Here is a 20,856-nt window from a genome sequence, read left to right as displayed (position 1 = left end):
CAAGCTTATAAAATTACTTGGTAACCCTAATATATATATATATATATATATATGGAATTTAATAAGGTATGAATGACTAAACACTGAGAATAATAAAGAATGGGGTTTAATAGGAACACTACTAGTTTCGTTGATAAACAACTTCTTCAGGTGTCTAACTAAAAAGAATTATATACACAAAAAACTACAGAAACATTACAGTACATAATAACGACAACAGATCTAGTATAAACTGTGGTATAGTTTAAACTGGATTACGTGCTGCAGTTCCAGCTGTATGTAACTGAGTGCAAGAGATATCGCGAGAACACCAGTACTGAACAGTAGAAATGTGCATATCAGATAAATTGTAGCTGAGGGTATTATTCAGGTGGGTTGAATCAAGTGAAATTTCTTTAGATTCCAGAATGCGTCTCTCAAGTTCATTATAAAACTTATGTATGTTTGAAGTTTGAGACCAATCTATAAAATGTTGGCAACCTTCATCGGAGTTTATAGAGAATAGGACGTGGCTGGAGAGAGTGCTAGCTCGGGTTCTGTTGTAGGAAATATCTCTTTTATGTTCCTCAACACGGAAAATGATAGATTTATTCGTTTGACCATAGTAAGGCTTTCCACAATTACACATAATCTTGTAAACTTTGGGAATTGAAGGAAATTATGTTTTTCTTTAGATTGACTGAAGATGGAACAGAGTGTAGGAAACATAGTGAAACATGTTTTGATGTTGAATTCCTTAAGAATTTTAGACAGTTTGGGAGAGAGGGAACTGATTAAAGGCAAAGAGATATACGCTCTTGGGGAGGAAGAGTCTTCTGTAGTAGGTTGACGATGGCAGAAAAGAAATTTTTCAATATTTTTTAGAGAGAAACCATTGTTGAGAAAGGTCCTTTATATATATATATATAAGCAAAAGGAAGAATGGAATTGGAAGAATGATAAAAAGTGCTAATGGTAAGGAGGTAACAGGCACAAATCAAATAGTTGAGTTACTGAGTGATTATTTTGCAAGGGTGTATCATCTAGGTGGTAATATTACAATACTGTATATGATACTAAGTAATGAGAGAAAAGAGGATGAAGAATTAGAGGTGCTCAGAAACTTAATGTGAATGTAGCCACTGGATTAGATGGCACATCTGCCCATGTATTAAGAAAATGTGCAAAGGAATTAACACCTCTCAATAAGTTGTTAATTTAAGCCTCACTTCTGGTAAGGTGCCAATGGAGTGAAAGATGAACAAAATAGTCCTACCGAAAAGGATGCTCCAAGAAGAAGTAGCACATTATAGAGCAATTGGTATCTCAAGAGTAAGTTGGTAAAAGACAGAATTCAGGACCAGTGAATAGGAATTTGATAAACGGGGCACACAGTTTTGTGAGGGTTGTTCTTGCCTTAGTAATTTGCTTACTTTTTTTTTTTATAATAAAGTGACAATGGAGTTGGATAAGGAAAGTGGCTACTCAGTGATAGTGCTGAAATTTATACAGGCATCTGACAGGATTCCACATGGAAGTCTGTTGCATAAATTAGAGCAAATGGGGATGAAGCTGGTGATTTGGATTAGATGGTGGCTGATGGACAGATATCAAAGGGTGGTTTATAGGGGAGTTGAGTCCAGAAGAAGAATGGTGACTAGTGGTGTATCACAGGACTAAGCACTTGTTCTCTGCTGCTTGACATGTACATCAATGATACAAGAAACGATATGATAGGAAATTTTTAGTTATCGAGAAATGATTTTTAGTTGATGCAAAACTGTGAAGAGTGACAGGAAATGAAGGTGATGTAGAGATCCTGAAGGATGCTTAAATTGGATAGCAATATGAGCAAAGTCAAATGATTATTAGTTTAATGTGGATCTAAGGTAATGCACTTTAGCAAGACAAGATCACAAGTTGCATACTAGACTGATGAAAGTGAACTGAAGGAAGTTGATTATGCTGTGGGGGATTTTGCAGAACGATTGTGGACAGGGAGTTGAAATTTATAGGCCATGTTGCAAAGGTGGCCAAAACAGCACAATCGTATTATGTGGTTTTTGAAGAACACATCTTGGTTAAAGAACACAGAACAGATTATCTGGATTTTGTAGAGATGAAGAAGTGAAGAGGATTCAGGAGCAAGACAAAGTTTGTGACAAGCCTGTGGAATACTCCCTATGAGAATGGATTGAAGGTCTATGGGCTTCAAAACTACTGATAGGTGAAAAAGAATAGAGACACATAATAGAAGTATATAAGCTATTAAAGGGGTTTTATAGGATTGAAGTGGAGTGAAGGCTTTTATCAGTGCATGGCAGGAAAGGAGAGAATGGTGGGTGGGTCACTCCTGGAAACTGTGTAAGAGTGTGGAGTGTTGAATGCATTGCCTGAGAGCATAATGAATGTGGAAACAATGAATGAATTTAAGGCACAGTTTGATGATCTTTGGGTGTGATGTGGAGACCTTCCATGAAGTCTTTTGACTTCTTGGAGATCTAATGAGGGTCTTCATAGTGTGAAAAGGATGACCAATAAGTGAGTTTTTATATGGAGAGTAGTGAGTGAATGAGAGAGAAAACTTTGCTGGAGTGTTGGTGAATGTGAACTGTGTAAATGAGTTACAATATGATACATAAGTTGTTAGTAGAGTACGACTTCCCAAGATTAAGCTTACTCACTATATAGACATTAAAAAGCTCTTCAGTAGGTTTGTGACAGTGAGCTGTTTAGAATAGTTAAATATACCAGTGTTTGCTACAGTGAGAGTTGGATATAAATGTTATTGTTACTGTTGAAAGTTTATTTTTCACTTGGTTAGACTTGCGATCACTGAGACGTGGTTGACAGAAGGGGATATAAAAACAGGAATAGAAGTCACTGGGTATAGCATTTTTCGCCAGGATAGGAGGGGAAAGCGTGGTGGTGGGGTGCTGCTTATGATAAGTGATGACCTATGTCCTCTAAGAGTGGAGAATTTGGAAGGTAGTGAGACAAATGATTTTGAGAGCGTATGGTGTGAGGTAGAGGTAGGCAAGACAGGATATTTAGTGGGGTGTTGCTACAGACCCAGGAGCACAGAGGATGGGGACCAGGAGATATTTAGACAGCTAAGTTTGGCAAGAATGATTGTTATGGAAGATTTTAACTTCAGTAGTATAAATTGGAGAGAGGAAGATGCATGTAGCAATAGGGGAATGGAATTTCTAGAATTCTTGAGGGACAAATGTCTTAGGCAACATGTAACAGAGGGAACAAGAGGTTCAAAAGTTTTGGATTTGGTTATAGCATCAGAAGAGTTGATAATAACTGAGTTGACGTCTCTCCCACCAGTTGGAGAGAGTGACCATATGGTTTTGACTTGGAAAATGAATAGACATGCAGGAGTATCAAAGAGACGGGAACTTATGTGGAATTATAAGGCAGGTGATTATAATAGTCTTAGACGTCAACTTCGTGAAGTTTCATGGAGGGAGGAATTGGAAGGCCGGGATATCACCAGTGCGTGGGAAATTGTGAAAGAATATTTGTTATCAGCAATGGTAAGTTGTATACCACGAGTGAAGAAGAGGGCGCAATTTGGAGTAAAGTGGATGACAAACAATATTAAACAGGAATTGCATGCGAAAAAGAGGCTATGGAAGAGATATAAGGAGACAGGTGAAGAGATGCATGAGGAATATAAGACACAGGCCAGAAGAGTGACTCGTGTGGTAAGGAAAGCGAAACTGGAATATGAGAGGAGATTGGCCCTAAGATCCAAAGAAAATCCTAGGGAATTTTTTAGCTATGTGGCCAGTAGGAGGAGAAATGACTGTGGAAGAATGATATTGTGGGATAAAAATGGGAATAGAGTGACTGATGCAGAGGACATAGTGGAATTGTTCAATGAACACTTTATTGGAGTATTTCATCCTAGAGGAGTCAGTTTTAATGCTAGAGGGATAGGACTGGTACGAGGTCTGGAGGTACAGGAGGAGAGTGTGTTTCAGATACTGAGTACTCTGGATGTCAGTAAAGCTGTGGGACTGGATGGTATTTCGCCACGAGTTTTGAGAGAATGTGCTAGGGAATTGACAATACCTTTAACGTGGCTTTTCAATGAAAGTCTGGCTTTGGCAAAGGTGCCCAGGGAATGGAAGGAAGGTAAGATAGTGCCATTGCATAAGGGTGGTAACAGACTGGAAGTGTCTAATTATAGGCCAGTCTGTGTGTCATCAGTAGTTGTTAAGATCTTGGAGAAAGTAGTGAGGGACCGTGTACAGCATTGGGCAGATGAGGGTAATGTTATCTGTGAGAATCAACATGGATTTGTGAAAGGACGCTCTTGTTTTAGCAATATGCTAGCCTTTTATAATAAAGTTACAAGAGCATTAGATGAGGGAAAGGCATATACTGCAATTTTCTTAGACTTGGCGAAGGCATTTGACAGGGTGCCACATGATAAGCTGATATTTAAGTTGCAGCACATGGGTCTGGATGTCAGATTGGTCAACTGGATTCAGGACTGGCTGTCTGATAGGTATCAGAGAGTTGTGTATGGTGGAGCAGTTTCCAGGAGGCAGAGGGTTACAAGTGGGGTCCCACAGGGCTCAGTACTAGGACCTATATTGTTTAACCTTTATATCAATGACATAGCCAGTGGATTGCAGGGGGATATTCAGTTGTTTGCGGATGATGCGAAGCTTGGAAGGATTATTAGTAATAGTGCAGATGTGGTAGCCCTGCAAGAGGATTTAAATAAGCTAGATAGATGGGCAAATGAATGGGGGTGTCAGTTTAATGCAGCAAAATGTAAGGTCTTGAGGTTTGGGAAACATCGATGGGATGCTGCATACTCTATGGGAGGAGTTATACTGGAGGAAGTAGGGGAGACAAGAGATCTGGGGTTGATGATTGATAGAAACCTGAAGTTTAGGGGACATATTGCAAAGGTGGTGAAGGTAACACAGAGGATTGCTGCTATTATGAGAAGGACACTGACCTGCAGAGATAAGAGGGTTATCATTCCGTTGTATAAGTCTCTGATCAGACCACACTTGGACTATTGTTCTCAGATTTGGTCCCCAGGATTTGAAGGGGATAAATTAACTGTGGAAAGGATACAAAGACGGATGACAAAGATGGTTTCAGGACTGTACAAGGATAGTTATGAGGATCGGCTGAGAGAATGTGGACTGCAGAGTTTGGTGGATAGAAGAAGGAGAGGTGATATGATTGAGACTTTTAAACTGTTGAGAGGTGGTTACAGGGTTGACACTGGGGAGTTCTTTCGCTTGGTTGATCAGCGGGAAGGAGTGATGACAAGAGGCCATCCCTGGAAGTTACGAAAGGAAACTGTGAGCAAGAGGGTAAGGAGTGGTTTCTTTGTGTGGAGGGTGGTTGAGCCGTGGAATGCATTGCCTGATGGAGTGGTGGGAGTGAGAACGGTCAGTGGGTTTAAGGAGTGGTATGATAAACTTTGTGTTTCTCAGGGGGGGACTTCCCCTCGATGAGTCTTGACAGACTTTATGTCTTAGAAAGGACCTCCCTCGATGAGTCTTTTGACTCCTTGGAGGCCTGAATAATAATAATAATAATAATAATAATAATCCTTTATCCAAGTGTGAGCAAACAAAGTTTGCACCTGAAACTATCTTCAGGACTGAATATGGTGTTGTATACAGTGTTGTAGTATAACACCATATTCAGTCCTGAAGATATTTTCAGGCGTAAACTTTGTTTGCTCACACTTGGATAAAGGATTAAACTAAATTTATTATAGTTATTGCTATTGTATTTACAAGCTATTAATTTATGAACCAGACTTTATACAGTCCTATAAATTTGTTGTTTAATTTGTATATAAATGATATAGGAAATAGCTTAAAGGGAGATATTCAGTTGTTTGCTGATGATGCAAAGTTGGGTAGTGCAATAAAAAATCAAGCTGATGTTGAAAGTTTGCAGGATGATTTAAATAAGCTGGTAAAATGGGCAAAAGATAATGGATGTCAGTTCAATGTGGAAAAGTGTAAAGTCATGCATTTTGGGATTAAAAGATTACCAGCTGTGTGCTACATTGATAGAAAGGTACTCCAAGAGATTGATGAGGCTAGGGATTTAGGGGTGTTGGTAGATAGGGAGATGAAGTTCAGAGGACACATTGCTAAGGTGTCCAAGATTGCACATAGGATTACTTGGTTGTTGAGGAACACACTGACATCCAGAGATAAAGAGATTATTATTCCCCTTTATAAAGCGTTGATACTTCCACATTTGGATTACTGTGCTCAGGTCTGGTCACCTGGATTCCTTGGAGATGAGGTGGCTGTGGAAATGTTTCAGCTGTGTGATAGTGATGGAAGAACAAGAGGTCATCCCTGGAAATTAAAGAAGAGTGTGGTTAACAAAGGTGTCAGAACAAGGTTTTTTGCCTGGAGGGTGGTGAATGAGTGGAATTCATTGCCTGACTTAGTTGTGAGCTCTTCATCTGTAAATGAATTCAAGAAGAGATATGACAGATATTGTTTTGCTAGTTTGGGTCTCCCGCGATGAGTCTACTGACTCCATGGAGATACCCAGAATAATAATAATGATAATAATATTAATAAATAGCTTAATATTTAAATGACTTCATTCAGATTGCTATTTTATTACATAATTTTATTATTATTTTAAGAAATTATAAATTTAACCAAAAAAAAAAAAGAAATGATGATGGAGAAGGAATCAGGAAATATACCATTATACTTCTGTCATATTGCATTTTCTAATGGTTTCTCAGATTACAGCTACATAAAATGAACTTCTGAAACTGCTTTATCACATCAGAAAGCAAAACTGAAAATTTTCTTTTTAAAAAGCAGCATTTTTTTTTTTTTTTCAAAATATAAATATGAAGATTATAAATAACCAGCTCAAACTGTGCTGTTTCAAAGAGATCATTCATTATTAACATGAATAACAATATACTGTATATCTTTTATTGCCACTATAAAATGAATGATAAATTTTCCAGATCAATTTTCCTGCCAATGCACTATTACACTATCAATTAATGTCAGCAAAAAGCTCTTCTACTAGGTCATTTTGCTGTTTTTTTTTTTCAAAGTATGAGGGTGGTGCGAAACTTTCTCAGCCTCGACCATAGATGGCAACACTATCAGCAAGATTTTTTTTCTAAGTTGGTACATCTGTAATAAGCTGTGAAATTGCAAGTCATTCTATCAAGTAGTTTGTTTTATACAGCTATCTGATGCAAAAGTGTTGTCTGTACCCTTGAAATGGATAAAATTGAGTATCATGTGGTTATAAAATTCTTTGTAAAAGAAGGTTTAACAGCAAAAGAAATTCATTTGAAGCTCATAAAAGTTTATGGGCACTCTTCTACTTCATTTTTGACAATTAAGAAATGGGCTGCTGAGTTTAAACATGGCCATACAATCCTTGAAGATGATCCATGTGAAGAACGTCCAAAAAGTGTAACAACAATCATTAATCAAGTGCATAATATGGTATTTGGATGACCAGTGAGTCAAAGTGCGTGAAGCTGAGACTATAGGCATTTCAAAAGAACGTGTAGGATATATTTTGCACGAAGAAGCTTTGCGCAAGATGGGTGCCACGCTTGCTCACAGCAGATCAAAAACGCACTCGCATGAAAATCTTTGAACAGTGCTTGGAGGGATTTAACAAGAATAAAACTGATTTTGTGCATCGATTTATTACTATGGATGGACTTGAATTCACCATTACAGACCAGAATCCAAACAGCAGTGAAAACAGTGGACAGAAGCTGGCTGTTCAGCACCAAAGAAGACAAAGTCAGTTCCATCAGCAGGAAAGGTCATGGCATCAGTGTTTTGGGATACTAGGTGGCACCCTTTAGGACTCTAGGACTGACTTTAGTTGTTTTCTTCAGCCATTTTTTGCTCAGTGTTAAGTGCTTGCTTGCATGCACATTTCATTAATTTTTATGTTCCCTGAAGATGGTAATGTAACATTACGGAAATATTGGAAGTATTAATTAAAGTTATTTAGTTAATATACGTTGTTCTTTCCTTAAAATTAACAGTTTTGTATCACCAACATATAAGCTTATCTACAAGAATAAAGGCACTTTTTTTATTAATTATCTTGAAAAGGGTAAAACAATAACCGGGGAATACTATTCTGATCTTTTAACCAGACTAGACGAAAAATTTCGTGAGAAAAGACCTGGTTTGCAGAAAAAAAAAATCATCTTTCATCAGGACAATGCACCTGACCATAAAGGTGTTTTGGTAATGGGAAATTTAAGGGATCTGCACTATGAATTGTTGGAACATCCACCCTATTCCCCAGATTTGGCTCCCTCTGACTTCTATCTCTTCCCAAAACTGAAACTCTTCCTCGCTGGTCAGCATTTTTCTTTGAATGAAAATTTGAGGTGATTGTAGCTGTAGAGGGATATTTTGCAGATTTTACTGAGAACCACTACAGGGACAGAATAATGGCGCTGGAGCATCACTGGAATAAATGCATTAGTCTTAAGGAAGATTATGTTGAAAAATAAAAATAATTTTGAAATTATAAATTCGTTTTTTCATTACTAGGCTGAGAACTTTTCAGACCACCTTCATAGTAGTTTGCAATAATGAGTGCTTGGTACTCAGATGTGATTTAGTACTGTGCCCTTTGTAATTTCTCTTTAATCTTTAATGGTAGGCTTCAAAGAACATGCAAAATTTATCCTTCAAATTAGAGAAAAGTGCAACAAAAACTTTTGAATGCATAGTTCAGATAATGACTGGACCAAATCTGGAAGAGTTTATGAACAATGAATCTGAAGAGGTCATGCAAATGTACAAAGATACTTATAATGCTGAGGTTGTCAGTTCAAGCCTCACCCAGGAAGTAGTTTTTGCTGGCCTGGTTGGCTAAGTAGTTAGCATGTCTGCTCTGCAACCCACAGGTCATGGATTTAAATCACGACATGGGCATAGATGTTTGTGATTGTCTTTAGGTGAGAGATGAATTTCACTGCTTGACGTGAGACCACACTGATTATTGAAGGCCTGAAGTGGTTGAAAAAAATTCCATGTTTGGACTTTAAAGCAGGGTTTCCTGACTACTTAAAAAATAAATTGAAAAGATAAAAACATTGATAAAAAAATCCTTAGTCCACCAATGGCATGAAATATACTACAGATTTGTGAATAACCTTCGTGGGTGGGAGCAACATAAAAAAAAAATATTAATCCAATTTGAAGTGTATGGTAATTTTTGTCTATAAAGATAAGGAGTGAAAACAATCTGAGAAATAGCAAATGAGAGACTGGTTTCTCCAACAGAATGACTATTGCTTTGCATTTTTCTCATTCTCCAGGTTTTGCAACTGTGACATTTTTAACTCTAAAACTTGAGTAAGCAATGAAGAGAGGAAGAGATTTGATGATGGTATGATATGATATGGGGATGGGGGAAGCTATATCTATTAAGTTGAAAACAGGCTTCTGCAAATGTTCTTTCAACAATGACATAAATGCTGGGCTTTCTGAATCAAATCACAAGGGAACTACTCCAAAAGGGACAGTATTAAATGGCAGATAAATTCCATTTTCTTAAAGGTAAAAACTGAGGCATGAAAAATGAAATTCATTTATAATATATTTAGATTAATCCTTTATCCAAGTGTAAGCAAACAAAGTTTGGCCTGAAGTATCTTCAGGACTGAGGCAACTCGTGATAAAGGTGGACCAAGATCTCATCACTTAGTATCTCCCTTAGTATGTCTTAGTATCTCCCTTAGTATGTCTTAGTATCTCCCATAATACAAAGCACTTATTACTATGGATTACTGTGCATTAAGGGAAGGTCCACTACCCAGACCAGTTTCGACAGTCGAAACCGGTCTGGGTAGTGGCCCTTCCCTTAATGCACATCATTATACACATCTGCAAGGAGATGTGCTTTGTATTATGGGAGATACTAAGACAAGGAGAGCTTGGTCCACTTTTACCACGAGTTGCCTCAGTCCTGAAGATACTTCAGGTGCAAACTTTGTTTGCTTACACTTGGATAAAGGATTAAACTAAATATATTATAGTCTAACCAAGTGGGAAAAAACTTCCAAAAAAAAAAAAAAAGAAATTCATTTATATTATATAATGATGTTCTAACATAATTTCTTGCAGGAAAAGGTTGATCTTTACCTTATTCTATAATTCTGTATAATCAATTGTCTTTAGTAGTAATAGTATTCGCTTTTTTCTTCTTTCCTCCCGCATTGCTCTCTCTCTCTCTCCATACATCTCACTGTCTAATGGTAGATGCAACAAAAATATTAATAAAAAACAAATAATAATTACCTCTGCAATGACTTTGTGGAAGATCTAATAGCCTGTTTTACAGTATCCCCATACACAGCTTTCTTAAATACTTCATACTTTCCAACAGCAACAAACTGCTGACCATTACTTATTTCATCGGGATCTCTTACTGGTTTACCATCAAGGGTGTATAATCTGGAAAAAAAGTTAAATAAAAATATATAGACACACACACAAATCTTTTGGGGAAAAAAAAAAAAGAATACCCTATTCATATTATTTTGCAATTCAATATAAACTTTTAATACTGAATTACAAAACTGGGTTTTTCCTTCCTGTAAAAGACAAACTAACCAGTATAGTATGCCCACAGATACGAGACCCTTAGACACTTCTGCACATGGAGAATCCATTCCGATAATAGGGTAATCAATCTGTATTGTGGAATGAGTGTTTATTATTACACATTGGAAAATTAACTTCTCTTTTATGATCATTGTAGTTTTTAAAGTGGTAACTATTTTGCTTGTATAACAGTTGAAAAATTTTACATATAAAGCTCGTGATTTCACGTGTTGGTGACCAATTTGTACATCACCTTATTTCTTTCTCCTCTTCAACATGAATTGACACTGAGTGTCAATTAATGTTAAAGGGGAGACAGCACATGCACTGGATAGATACATCAGACCATAGAGATAGGATCTGCCCTATTCAAGTAAAACTAAGTTTTAATTACAAAGGCCAAATTACTGGCTATGATAGGCCATTAGGATTAAACATTAAGGAACAATAACATTTTTGTGATTTAGCATTTATTCATTTTTGGAGATTGCAGGTGAAGCCAAGTTGGGAAAACAATGAGGAGTCATGTGGATGTTTTGATAACAGGAGGATCTGAAGTGGTTGTATTAGTGGACAAGAGAGCACAGCTATCAATTCAATAGCAAAGTTTATGATTTTGAAATTTGGCAGGCAAGGATGGGATACAAGGTATTGGTGAGGAAATTTTCAAAGAGATGGAGGAGATGAAAGACATGAAGTTAGGGATCATATTATTCAAGTTGTTTAATCATTACATCAAATGAGAGCAATGATGACTTCTGCACCTTGATATGCAGAAGTCAGGAGGTTATGGTTCTTTGATAAGGCTTTAATCACATTGTATGGATTACTGTGCACAGATCTGGTGGCCACCTTATTGTCATGGAAATGAGGATGTATTTGAACTTGTCTAGAGAAGAAAGATTAAGGTGGCTTCTGGTTTGCAGATGTAAGGGATGAGGGCAGTTTGAGAGAGTGCCAACTGCAAAGCCTTGTGAATAGTAGGAGTAGGTGGGGATATGATTGAGATGCATCCCTACCTCCTCTTTTTCATGAGATAACAGGCGGTTAATATGGAATGTGGAAAAAATTTTTCCCAGAACAGATGGATGGAGACAGGAATAGGACAAGAGGAAAACCTAAAAACTATAAAAAGCAGTGTGAGCAATGGGAGAGGAATGCAACAACTGTCTGAGAATGTGATGAATATAAAAATGTTCAATGAGTTTAAGGAACAGCTTGATGAACTTTGAGTGTAGCAGTGGGACCCTGATGCAATGAGTCTTTTAACCTCATGTAGGTTAAACTCCATTAGCGCCATTGGTAACCCCATGGAGCTAATAATCATCATCATCTCATAGCTAAATCTTTTCTACTAATCTTGCATTTCTTATCTATGTGAATATGTAAGTTACTGTGGTTTAGCAGTTTTGCAGAAAGCTTCTGTATTGAGACTATGTTTTTAAACAATGAATTTAATAAAATAAATAAATATAACCCTATAAGTTTTGTAAGTTATCAGCTCATCCATTACAAAAGATTGAGATGATTAAACATTATGAGATAGAGCATACAATATGTTCAGTATGTCAATTATAAAAATAAAATCTTATTTTAATTAAGAATTAATGAAATGGAATTTATTACCATTCTTATAAAGTATAAATATGTGTATACAAAATACATGTATGCATTTTGAATGCACATCCAAGCTACTAATGCGAATGTGATGCAATGTTTATGCATTGAAAAGTGTCCTCTTCATAAAGTATTAGTATATTGCGTTTACTTTTAGGAATCATGCAAAGTCTGAAAATAATTAGGGGAGAGTTTTTAATGGGAATAAAGGCAAAAATATAATATCGGTAATATTACTATTCGGTGGATGAGCACTGCACATCCTGAACATTTGCCCCTGATATTTACTGACTTGTCATACAGTAACCTGTCAAAGGCCTTTGCAAAATCTAAATATATGAATGTTGCTGACCAACACAGAGAATGCTCCTGTCAACTATATTCTGGATCTGGCCTTCAGATTCAGAATATGGTTGATACCATCCATGGAAACTGAGTAAGAGTATAGTTCTAACACCCTTGCTAACTACACTCTTACTCAATTTCCATAGATGGCCACTTAGTTCTCTCACGAAGACACCTGTTCTGAAAAGTTTCTTTTGAATTAATCTTGTAAAAATCCCTCAGTAATTTGTATGTCTCAATCATATCACCCCTTTTCCACCTATCAACCAGTTTCTGTAACCCACAAATCTTCAACCTGTTCTCGTAAGGTTCACTCCTTTTATGAAGTGAAATAATTTGACCTTCGTATCATTCCTTTGGGGTTTTGCCCTGTTGCACAACTCTTGTTAAACGGGTATGGCAAGATTGTTATTAACTCACTGGAACATTCCCTTAACACCTAAGAGGATGAAATACCTTGAGGAATTGCTGACTGAATAAGTCAATTATATCTTCTGAAGTAGTTATCAATAAAGGGTAAGCTTTTCCTTCCTTAATTTGATGTTACTTACCAAACAAAAGCAATTAGTACTATACCGAAGGAATTAAAAGGAAGGAAATTGATGAAGCCAGGAACTTGGAAGAGGGATCACTGTGGACAGGAAGTTGAAATTCAGAGGTCATATTGCAAAGGTGGCCAAAACAGCACATGAAATTATGTGGTTGTTGAAGAACATACTGACAAGCAAGGATAAGGTTATTGTTTCCATTTATAAGGTTTCGATAAGACCATATTTGGATTAAATGTGCACAGATCTGGTCACCTGAATTCCTTGGGGATGAAGAAGTGGTGGAGAGGATCCAGAAGTGAGTGATAAAAGATTGCTGCAAATCTATGGGCTCCCTATGAGAAGAGATCGAAGATATGTGGCCTCAAAAACTATCTGATAGGTGAAGAAGAGGAGACATAACAGAAGTATATAAGCTATTAAAGAGGTTTTACAGGATTGATATTGAAAACCTTTTTCAGTAGATGACAGGATGGAAGAGAACAAGGGATTACCTCTGAAGATTATGTAGGAGTGTGATTAGCAAGGTGTTAGGGCTAGATTTTTTGCTTGGAGGGTAGTGAATGGGTGGAATAGGTTGTGAGTGCCTCATCAATGAATAAGTTTAAGGAGTGATATTATAAGTACTGCATACATAATTGGTCTCCTGAATGAATAATGTGTAGATTAAGTAATGTAGACAGTGGGTTAGCTAATGCCATACAAAGGGAGCAGGGTTTTTCCCTGTGCTGAAAACTCAGATTTTTCATCCAACATAGTAAATCAGCTAGAAAAAAACAACAAACAATTAACCAAGAAAAATATTATTAGTAGGCAGTAGACGGCACAATGTGTAGATGAAAAATTAAGTAGATGGTGGGTCATGTGAGAGGTGAAACACCTTCCCATAAATGAATTATTGGACTCCTTGGAAGTCCTTCCATAACTGTAAAGACTTTCATAAGGCCACATTTGGACTATTCACACAGATCTGGTTACCCATGTTCCTTGGTAAAGAGGAAGTGGTGTAGAGGAATCCAGATTCAAATGATCAAATAATGACAGATCTATGAAATTCTCCTGAGGACAAAGTGAGGTTTGTGGGTTACAAAATAAAAATTTCAACAAACTATCTAGTTTTAAATTTTTTTTTACCAAGGGTAAGCAGGTTCTATCTCTGCTTGGTGTAAAGAAATATGACTGATTAACACTACAGTTATGTTGGCTAAATTGTAACTCACAAATCTAGACTGGCTTTAAACATAGATCTCAGGTAGGGAAAGAACAAAGTGGCATGTGTAGAAATTGTGTAACAGTGTGGTTAATGAGGAAATGAGAACTTAATTTTTGGCTTGGGGAATGATGAATAGATGGAATACGATGCCAGAATCAGTCATGAGTGCTTTGTCAAGTAATTAAGTTAAAGGAGCAGTAATGGGTGAATAATGGTTAGTATGAGCCACCCATCAAGGAGATGTCTAAGAAACAACAATAATAATATATATCTTTGTAAAGATGTCTCTTCTATATAATTAATTAACATAATTAGAATTATAACATATTTATCTAATAGAATTACAAGGATCTGAGTTTTCTGTAAAACATCTAGAAATTAAATTCATTATTGTATTATTTTCATTATATATCTTTCTAGAAAAAAAAGGGGGTGGGGAATGTAGGGGTATTTTTAAAGCAGTCTCTTCATAATACTCCATTATACTGAGCTTTAATATTATCATCATGAATACAAACTATAGCAATATTCATAGGCATAGCATGAATTATGTCATTTAGGACTTAATTGTGTAATAGTAAAATAGTTACCTACTTTGATTTGTCCACTTTCCTTGGTGTCTGGCTAGAAGGCAGGTAAAGACAAACAACAGTGCATCAATTTTTAAACCACATAATTCAATAAAACAAAACTGATAAGAGTAGGGGAAATCAACATTAAAAATGCTACTAAATTATTAAGCATCCTGTAAAATGGGCTAATTGTCTTTTTGGCATGAGGAAACCCAAGTTTCTGGTGGGAGGAGAAGAAAAATCTTGCCATTCCTAAGAGTGGCTAGCTTAGCTTCAATTCAAAAATGTTCCCTGAATCTTTGACAGTCTTTAAACATAGGTCTTTCTAACCAAAGACTGCATACTATTCTTCCACATGCGGCATTGAAACATTCCACTTTCGAAGATGTGTTACATTAGTTATCGACCCCAACCTTGGTTTTACAGTATTAAAGCTCTAAGTCAGATATTAAAAATGTTTCAAGAATTCTTTCATTCTGTTTGTAAAATTCCTTTCCAAATAATAATAACTAGACTGTAATAGACAGACAAATAAGTCTGTGATAGCAGGAGGGTACTACTGTTATTATTATTATAATAACCATCTTTCAGATTTGCAGTGAGGAAAAAAAACCTTGCAACAACCTTTCTCTAATCCAGAGTAATTTAATCATAAGGTATGACATCTTTTGACAACTCGTATATGAAAATATGACTTATTATTATTATTCATGACACCTCCAAGGAGTCTGAAGACTCATTGCGGGAGGACACCCATTGTACAACTCTCTGTCTCCACTACTGCACAGAACCTCCACTACCAATCACCCACATCAACTGCCCACAACTACCACCAAAGCTAGTATTTTTTGTCTGTAAATTGCGTGTGTTCTGAAGGGCCGATTTGTCTGTATGTGGGATGAAAAACCCGAGTTTACCGGAGAATAAACCCCGCTACCTCTGTATGAGATCAGCTAACCCACCTTCAATTGAAAAATTCCATATAAAGATTCCTCCCGTCACGACGAGAATTGAACTTAGGCCTTTTCTTGCGGACATGTATAGCATTATACATGTCCGCAAGGAGATGCACTTTGCATTATGGGATAGGATACTAAGAAGTGATGTGAAGTCGTACCACCTTTACTATGAGTTGCCCCAGTCCTGAAAATGCTTCAGGCACAAACTTAGTTTTACTTACACTTGGATAAAGGATTAAACCAAGTATATAATTTCTTGGTATCTTTAATTTATAACATTTTACATATTTTGATCTGTTAGACATCCATCACTGAGCTCATAAATGTGTCAATTAAAATATCTAATTGGTTGCTTCATACATTTTTAATGCAGTTAAGTATGTCTTTTATCATATTTCAAAATATTTGTGTGGACATAAAACTAGGCCTGAATTACAGAATCAATAACAGTTCCAGGGATTGAACTACCAGCCAAAACAGCTGTGGTTTCAAAACTATCAGAATCCAATTAACTACAAGAAAATTAAAGTATAAATTAATGCAGTTCAAGATCACAGTGTCCAGAATTTTGAAACTGTTTCAAGTTTCAAAACTAAAACTGATTCAGGTCAGGGCAGTGTCAGCCAAGTGGACAGTCCCACCATTCAAACCCACAGTTTATTAAATGGAAATAGAAATACTATTTTTTCTGCCTCCATTCTCCAATAAACATCTTTAGGTAATAGATGAAATTCATCATTGAGTTTGAGACATCACTCTGCTTAAAAGAGGCTAACATGTTGCTTGTAAAAGTTTCATGTTTGGTCTGTAGAGCATGGTTTCTGCATTATCTTACATTAGGTCCACTCACACACCACTAAAGTATAATAGTAGTATGATGGAATTCACATAAAAAAAATTAACAGGACATCTAAACTCTCCTTGAATAACTGCTTCTCCAAAACATTCTGTGGCTAGTTTCAATACCTTATTGGGCTAGTATATTATTATTCTTATTATTATTACGTGACACCTCCAGGGAGTCCAGATACTCATCGTGGGGGGGGGGGCACCTACTCTACAGCGCTCTGTGTCTACCACTCAATCCAACTACATCACCGCCATCTACCGCCCACTACTAATACTAGTATTTCCACATTCAACCACAAACATCCATGTCCATGGTGAGATTCGAACCTGCATCCTTTTGGCTGGAGAGCAAAGACGCTAACCACTCGGCCGACTAGGCTGGAAATTTGATATATAGATTTGTGAGTTACAATTTAACCAACATAACTTTAGTGTTAATCAATTTTACTTCTCTACAGCAAGCAAAGGTAGGGCCCGCTTGCTCTTGCTAGCCATCATCAGTGCCCACATCCAATGTAGTTTTCAGCATTCTGTACCATTCCAATCTGTCCAGTGCCAGGCGACTCAAATCCTGCAAACTCTTTCCACATCACTTCTTCACGTGATCTACCCAATCATGTTTTGGCCATCCCCTTCTGTTTATACTATCCACTATACCAAACATCAAGGTCCTACATTATCTTACATTAGGTCCACTCACACCACTAAAGTATAATAGTAGTATTATGCTTTAGGTCAGGATGGCAGGATGGATGACAGCACCTTTGTGCTGTCATCCATCTTGCCAATATGTTAAAAAAACTTAAGTCTTCTTTGAATTATATTTATAGAATTTTTCAATTTATAGAATCTTTTTATAACATATTCTTTCAAAAGCCAATATTAGTCTCACAGTCTGTGACTATTACCCATGTCTCACAACTATAGAGAATGCTTGTAGTATGCATTTTTCCTACTATCTCAGCTCTGCAGCAAGGCTCACTGATTTACTTTTCCACATCTTGTCCATCACCTGTAAATTGCTAGTACTTTAGTTATATGACTTTTAAATTTTTTTAGGAAATGACAACGTATACTAAAATATTAATTAAAAAACTTTAATCAATACCTTCCTATATTTCGGCAATGTTACATTGCCATCTTCTGGGAACATAAAACTATGATATGTGCACGCAGGCACTAACAATGAGCAGCTCGTTGTTAGTGCCTGCATGCACATATAGCTTTATGTTCCCAGAAAAGATGGCAATGTAACGTTGCCAAAATATAGAAAGGTATTGATTAAAGTTTTTTAATTAATATTTTAGTATACGTTGTCATTTCCTAAAAAATTTAAAGTCATGTGTAACCAATATATAAGTTTATCTACAAGAATTATTTTATTTATAATTAGACTGTACTGTTTTACTTCAATTCACAATCTTGATATGCATGATTTGTCAGTTATTATGGCTCTGGTATTGTTCCATCCTTTTAAATATCAATCATGCTGAAGATGCTCACAACAAACTAAACAAAAATCTGTATTTTATTTTCAATGAAAAAGGTCATTACATCCCAATTAAAATAAAAAAAATAGATGTCAAGATATTTATATTTATTTACATTCTCTCTCTCTCTCTCTCTCTCTCTCTATATATATATATATATATATATACACACACACACACACACACATATATACACATACATACCCCCCCATATATATATATAGAGAGAGAGAGAGAGAAAGAAAATTTTTGGCTTGTCAGATGATCTGGTTAGTTTTATATAGAGGAAAAGGAGTGAATCATTTTTCTCTAGTTCAGCTGTAAATTTTATGTTGGGGTGATAAAGTTACCAACTTTCTAAGGTGCTACTCTTGGAAAAGTTGGTTAATGGTAAAATTAAGGAATGGGTGGGTAGGAATCTGAATCTCTGTGGTGGGCAGCATGGCTTTGTAAAAGGTAGATCCCGCATTAGTAATTTATTTATATTTTATAGTAAAGCAAAAGGTTACATCATGATGCTGCTTGACTTTGCAAAGGCACTTCACAGATTACCACATGGAAAACTATTACATAGTTTGAGCAGATGGGAATTGATATGAAGCTGGTGGCTAATAGACAGACAAGCACACATATCAGAGAGCAGTGTATGGTGAACTGGAATCATGGCAAATGATGCAACTAGTGAAGTGCCTCAGGGGTCTATACTTTGGACCACTACTTATTAATTTGTACAATTAATGATATAGGAAATAATTTAAGGGTGGTGGGAGAATTCAGTTGTTTGCTGACTGTGCAAAACTGGGGAGGGCAATAGTTCATAAAGGTGATGTGGATATCATGCATGATGATTTAAATGGTAGCATGGCTGAAGGATAATGTCTGTCAATTTAATGCTACAAAATGTAAGATTACGCACTTTGGAATGAGAAGATTACACATTGTATATTACATTGATGGTGCCTGATTTCAAGGAAGCTGATGAGATCATGGATTTGGGAATGATGGCAGACAGAGTTGAAGTTCAGAGGGTATAACTGCAGAAGTTGACATAATAGCTCAAATGATTACTTGGATACTGAAGAACACATTGCCAAGTAGAGATAGGGATGCTATTATCTCTCTTTATAAAGCTATGATATGGCTGCATCTTGACTACTGCACACGGATTTAGTCACATGGGTTTCTTGGGGATCAGGTGGTGGTTGAAGGATTCAGAGATGAGTATCTAAGCTGGTGACAGGTTTGTGGAATACTCCCTATGAGAATAGACTGAAGGTGTGTGGGTCATAGAGTTTAGTTAGAGAGGTGGAAGAGAGGAGACATGATGGAAACTTTGACTCCATGGAGATATGTAATGATAATAATAAGTTTATGCTATATTTACTATGCCAGTAAATTTTTTTTACTATGCCATGACAAAATCCTTTGTAACAAGGAAGGAGCTAGTGTGATTATATTAATATACAGCAATCCCTCGATTAATGCATCTCCGATTAGTGCTTCATTTTTTTTTCTATACCCAAATTCAATTAATGTGCTTCTAAAATTCTATTTGTGCACCACAATACAGTACTCCATGTACACTATGTTCCGAATTTACTGCCAAAATTTATGTCTCTGCTAATTACAGAGCATTTTGCTGATCATATATCTCATGCCTCCTTTGCAATTATTTCCTTACTTTTTTTTATTTTAAAGTATTTTCCCAACCTTTAAGCATGAGTAAAGGAATTAGTGAGAAAAAAAGTGGAAGTGTGAAAAAGATTTGAAAAATAATCTCGCTGGAAGAACAACTTGAAATAATAAAGAAAAATGAACAAGGCAAGTCCAGAGCAAAGATAGGATAAGAACACAAAATGGTTGAATCAACTATAAGATCATATAATAAATTTAGTTTAATCCTTTATCCAAGTGTAAGCAAACAAAGTTTGCGCCTGAAAATATCTTCAGGACTGAGGTAAGGTGGTTCAACACCAGGCAACTCCGAGCAAAGGTGGCCCAAGCTCTCATCACTCCTTGTCTCAGTATCTCCCATAATGCAAAGCACATCTCCTTGCGGGTATGCTGCTATGCATTAGGGTAAGGGCCACTACCCAGACCGGTTTCGACCTTTATTGAGGTCTCGTCAGTGGAAGCCAGGCCCAGAAGTGGAGATACCAAGGCAGAAGTAATGGAGGTCATCCTTACCTATATGTAAGGACTGACCTAAGGTGGTGTTGCACTACCTTAGGTCAGTCCTGAAGATATTTTCAAGTGCAGACTTTGTTTGCTCACACTTGGATGAAGGATTAAACTAAATTTATTATAGTCTAACCAAGTGAAAAATAAACTTTCAACTATAAGAGCAATTTTAGGAAAAGATGTTGAATACAAAGATAAAGGTAAGGCTGCTTCAAGTTCATCATGCATGCAGACCACTCAAAATCAAAGTATTATAATGACTGAATTAGAAAAACTTCTTTCTACATGGATCGAAGATTGTAACCAAAATCGGATCCTGCTAAGCACTGACCTGATTAAATCAAAAGCATTAAGTCTCTTTGCAACCTTGAAAGAAAGGGCTATCAATGATGGAAAAGAAGAATTCCATGCTAGTGCTGGGTGGTTTGAGCATTTCAAAAAGAGAAACCTACATAATGTTCAA

General features: G+C 36.5%; 1 protein-coding gene across 1 annotated transcript in view; it reads right to left on the bottom strand.

Annotated features, from left to right (window-relative positions):
* The window catches only part of LOC150098735 (doublecortin domain-containing protein 2-like), a 138,773-nt gene that overhangs the window by 32,152 nt on the left and 85,765 nt on the right, over positions 1 to 20,856 (bottom strand). Inside the window, exon 5 of the mRNA XM_090405739.1 lies at positions 10,314 to 10,469. Coding sequence (XP_090261865.1) covers positions 10,314 to 10,469 — 156 coding nt within the window. The remainder of the gene's footprint in view (positions 1 to 10,313; positions 10,470 to 20,856) is intronic.

This window comes from Typopeltis vanoorti, chromosome 15 (genome assembly GCF_054136105.1).
Source record: "Typopeltis vanoorti isolate ZY-2024b chromosome 15, IOZ_Tvanoo_1.0, whole genome shotgun sequence".
In the NCBI taxonomy this organism is placed as follows: Eukaryota; Metazoa; Arthropoda; class Arachnida; order Uropygi; family Thelyphonidae; genus Typopeltis; species Typopeltis vanoorti.
The sequence above is the reverse complement of the archived record's forward strand: the minus strand, read 5'-3'. Positions and strand labels throughout refer to the sequence as shown.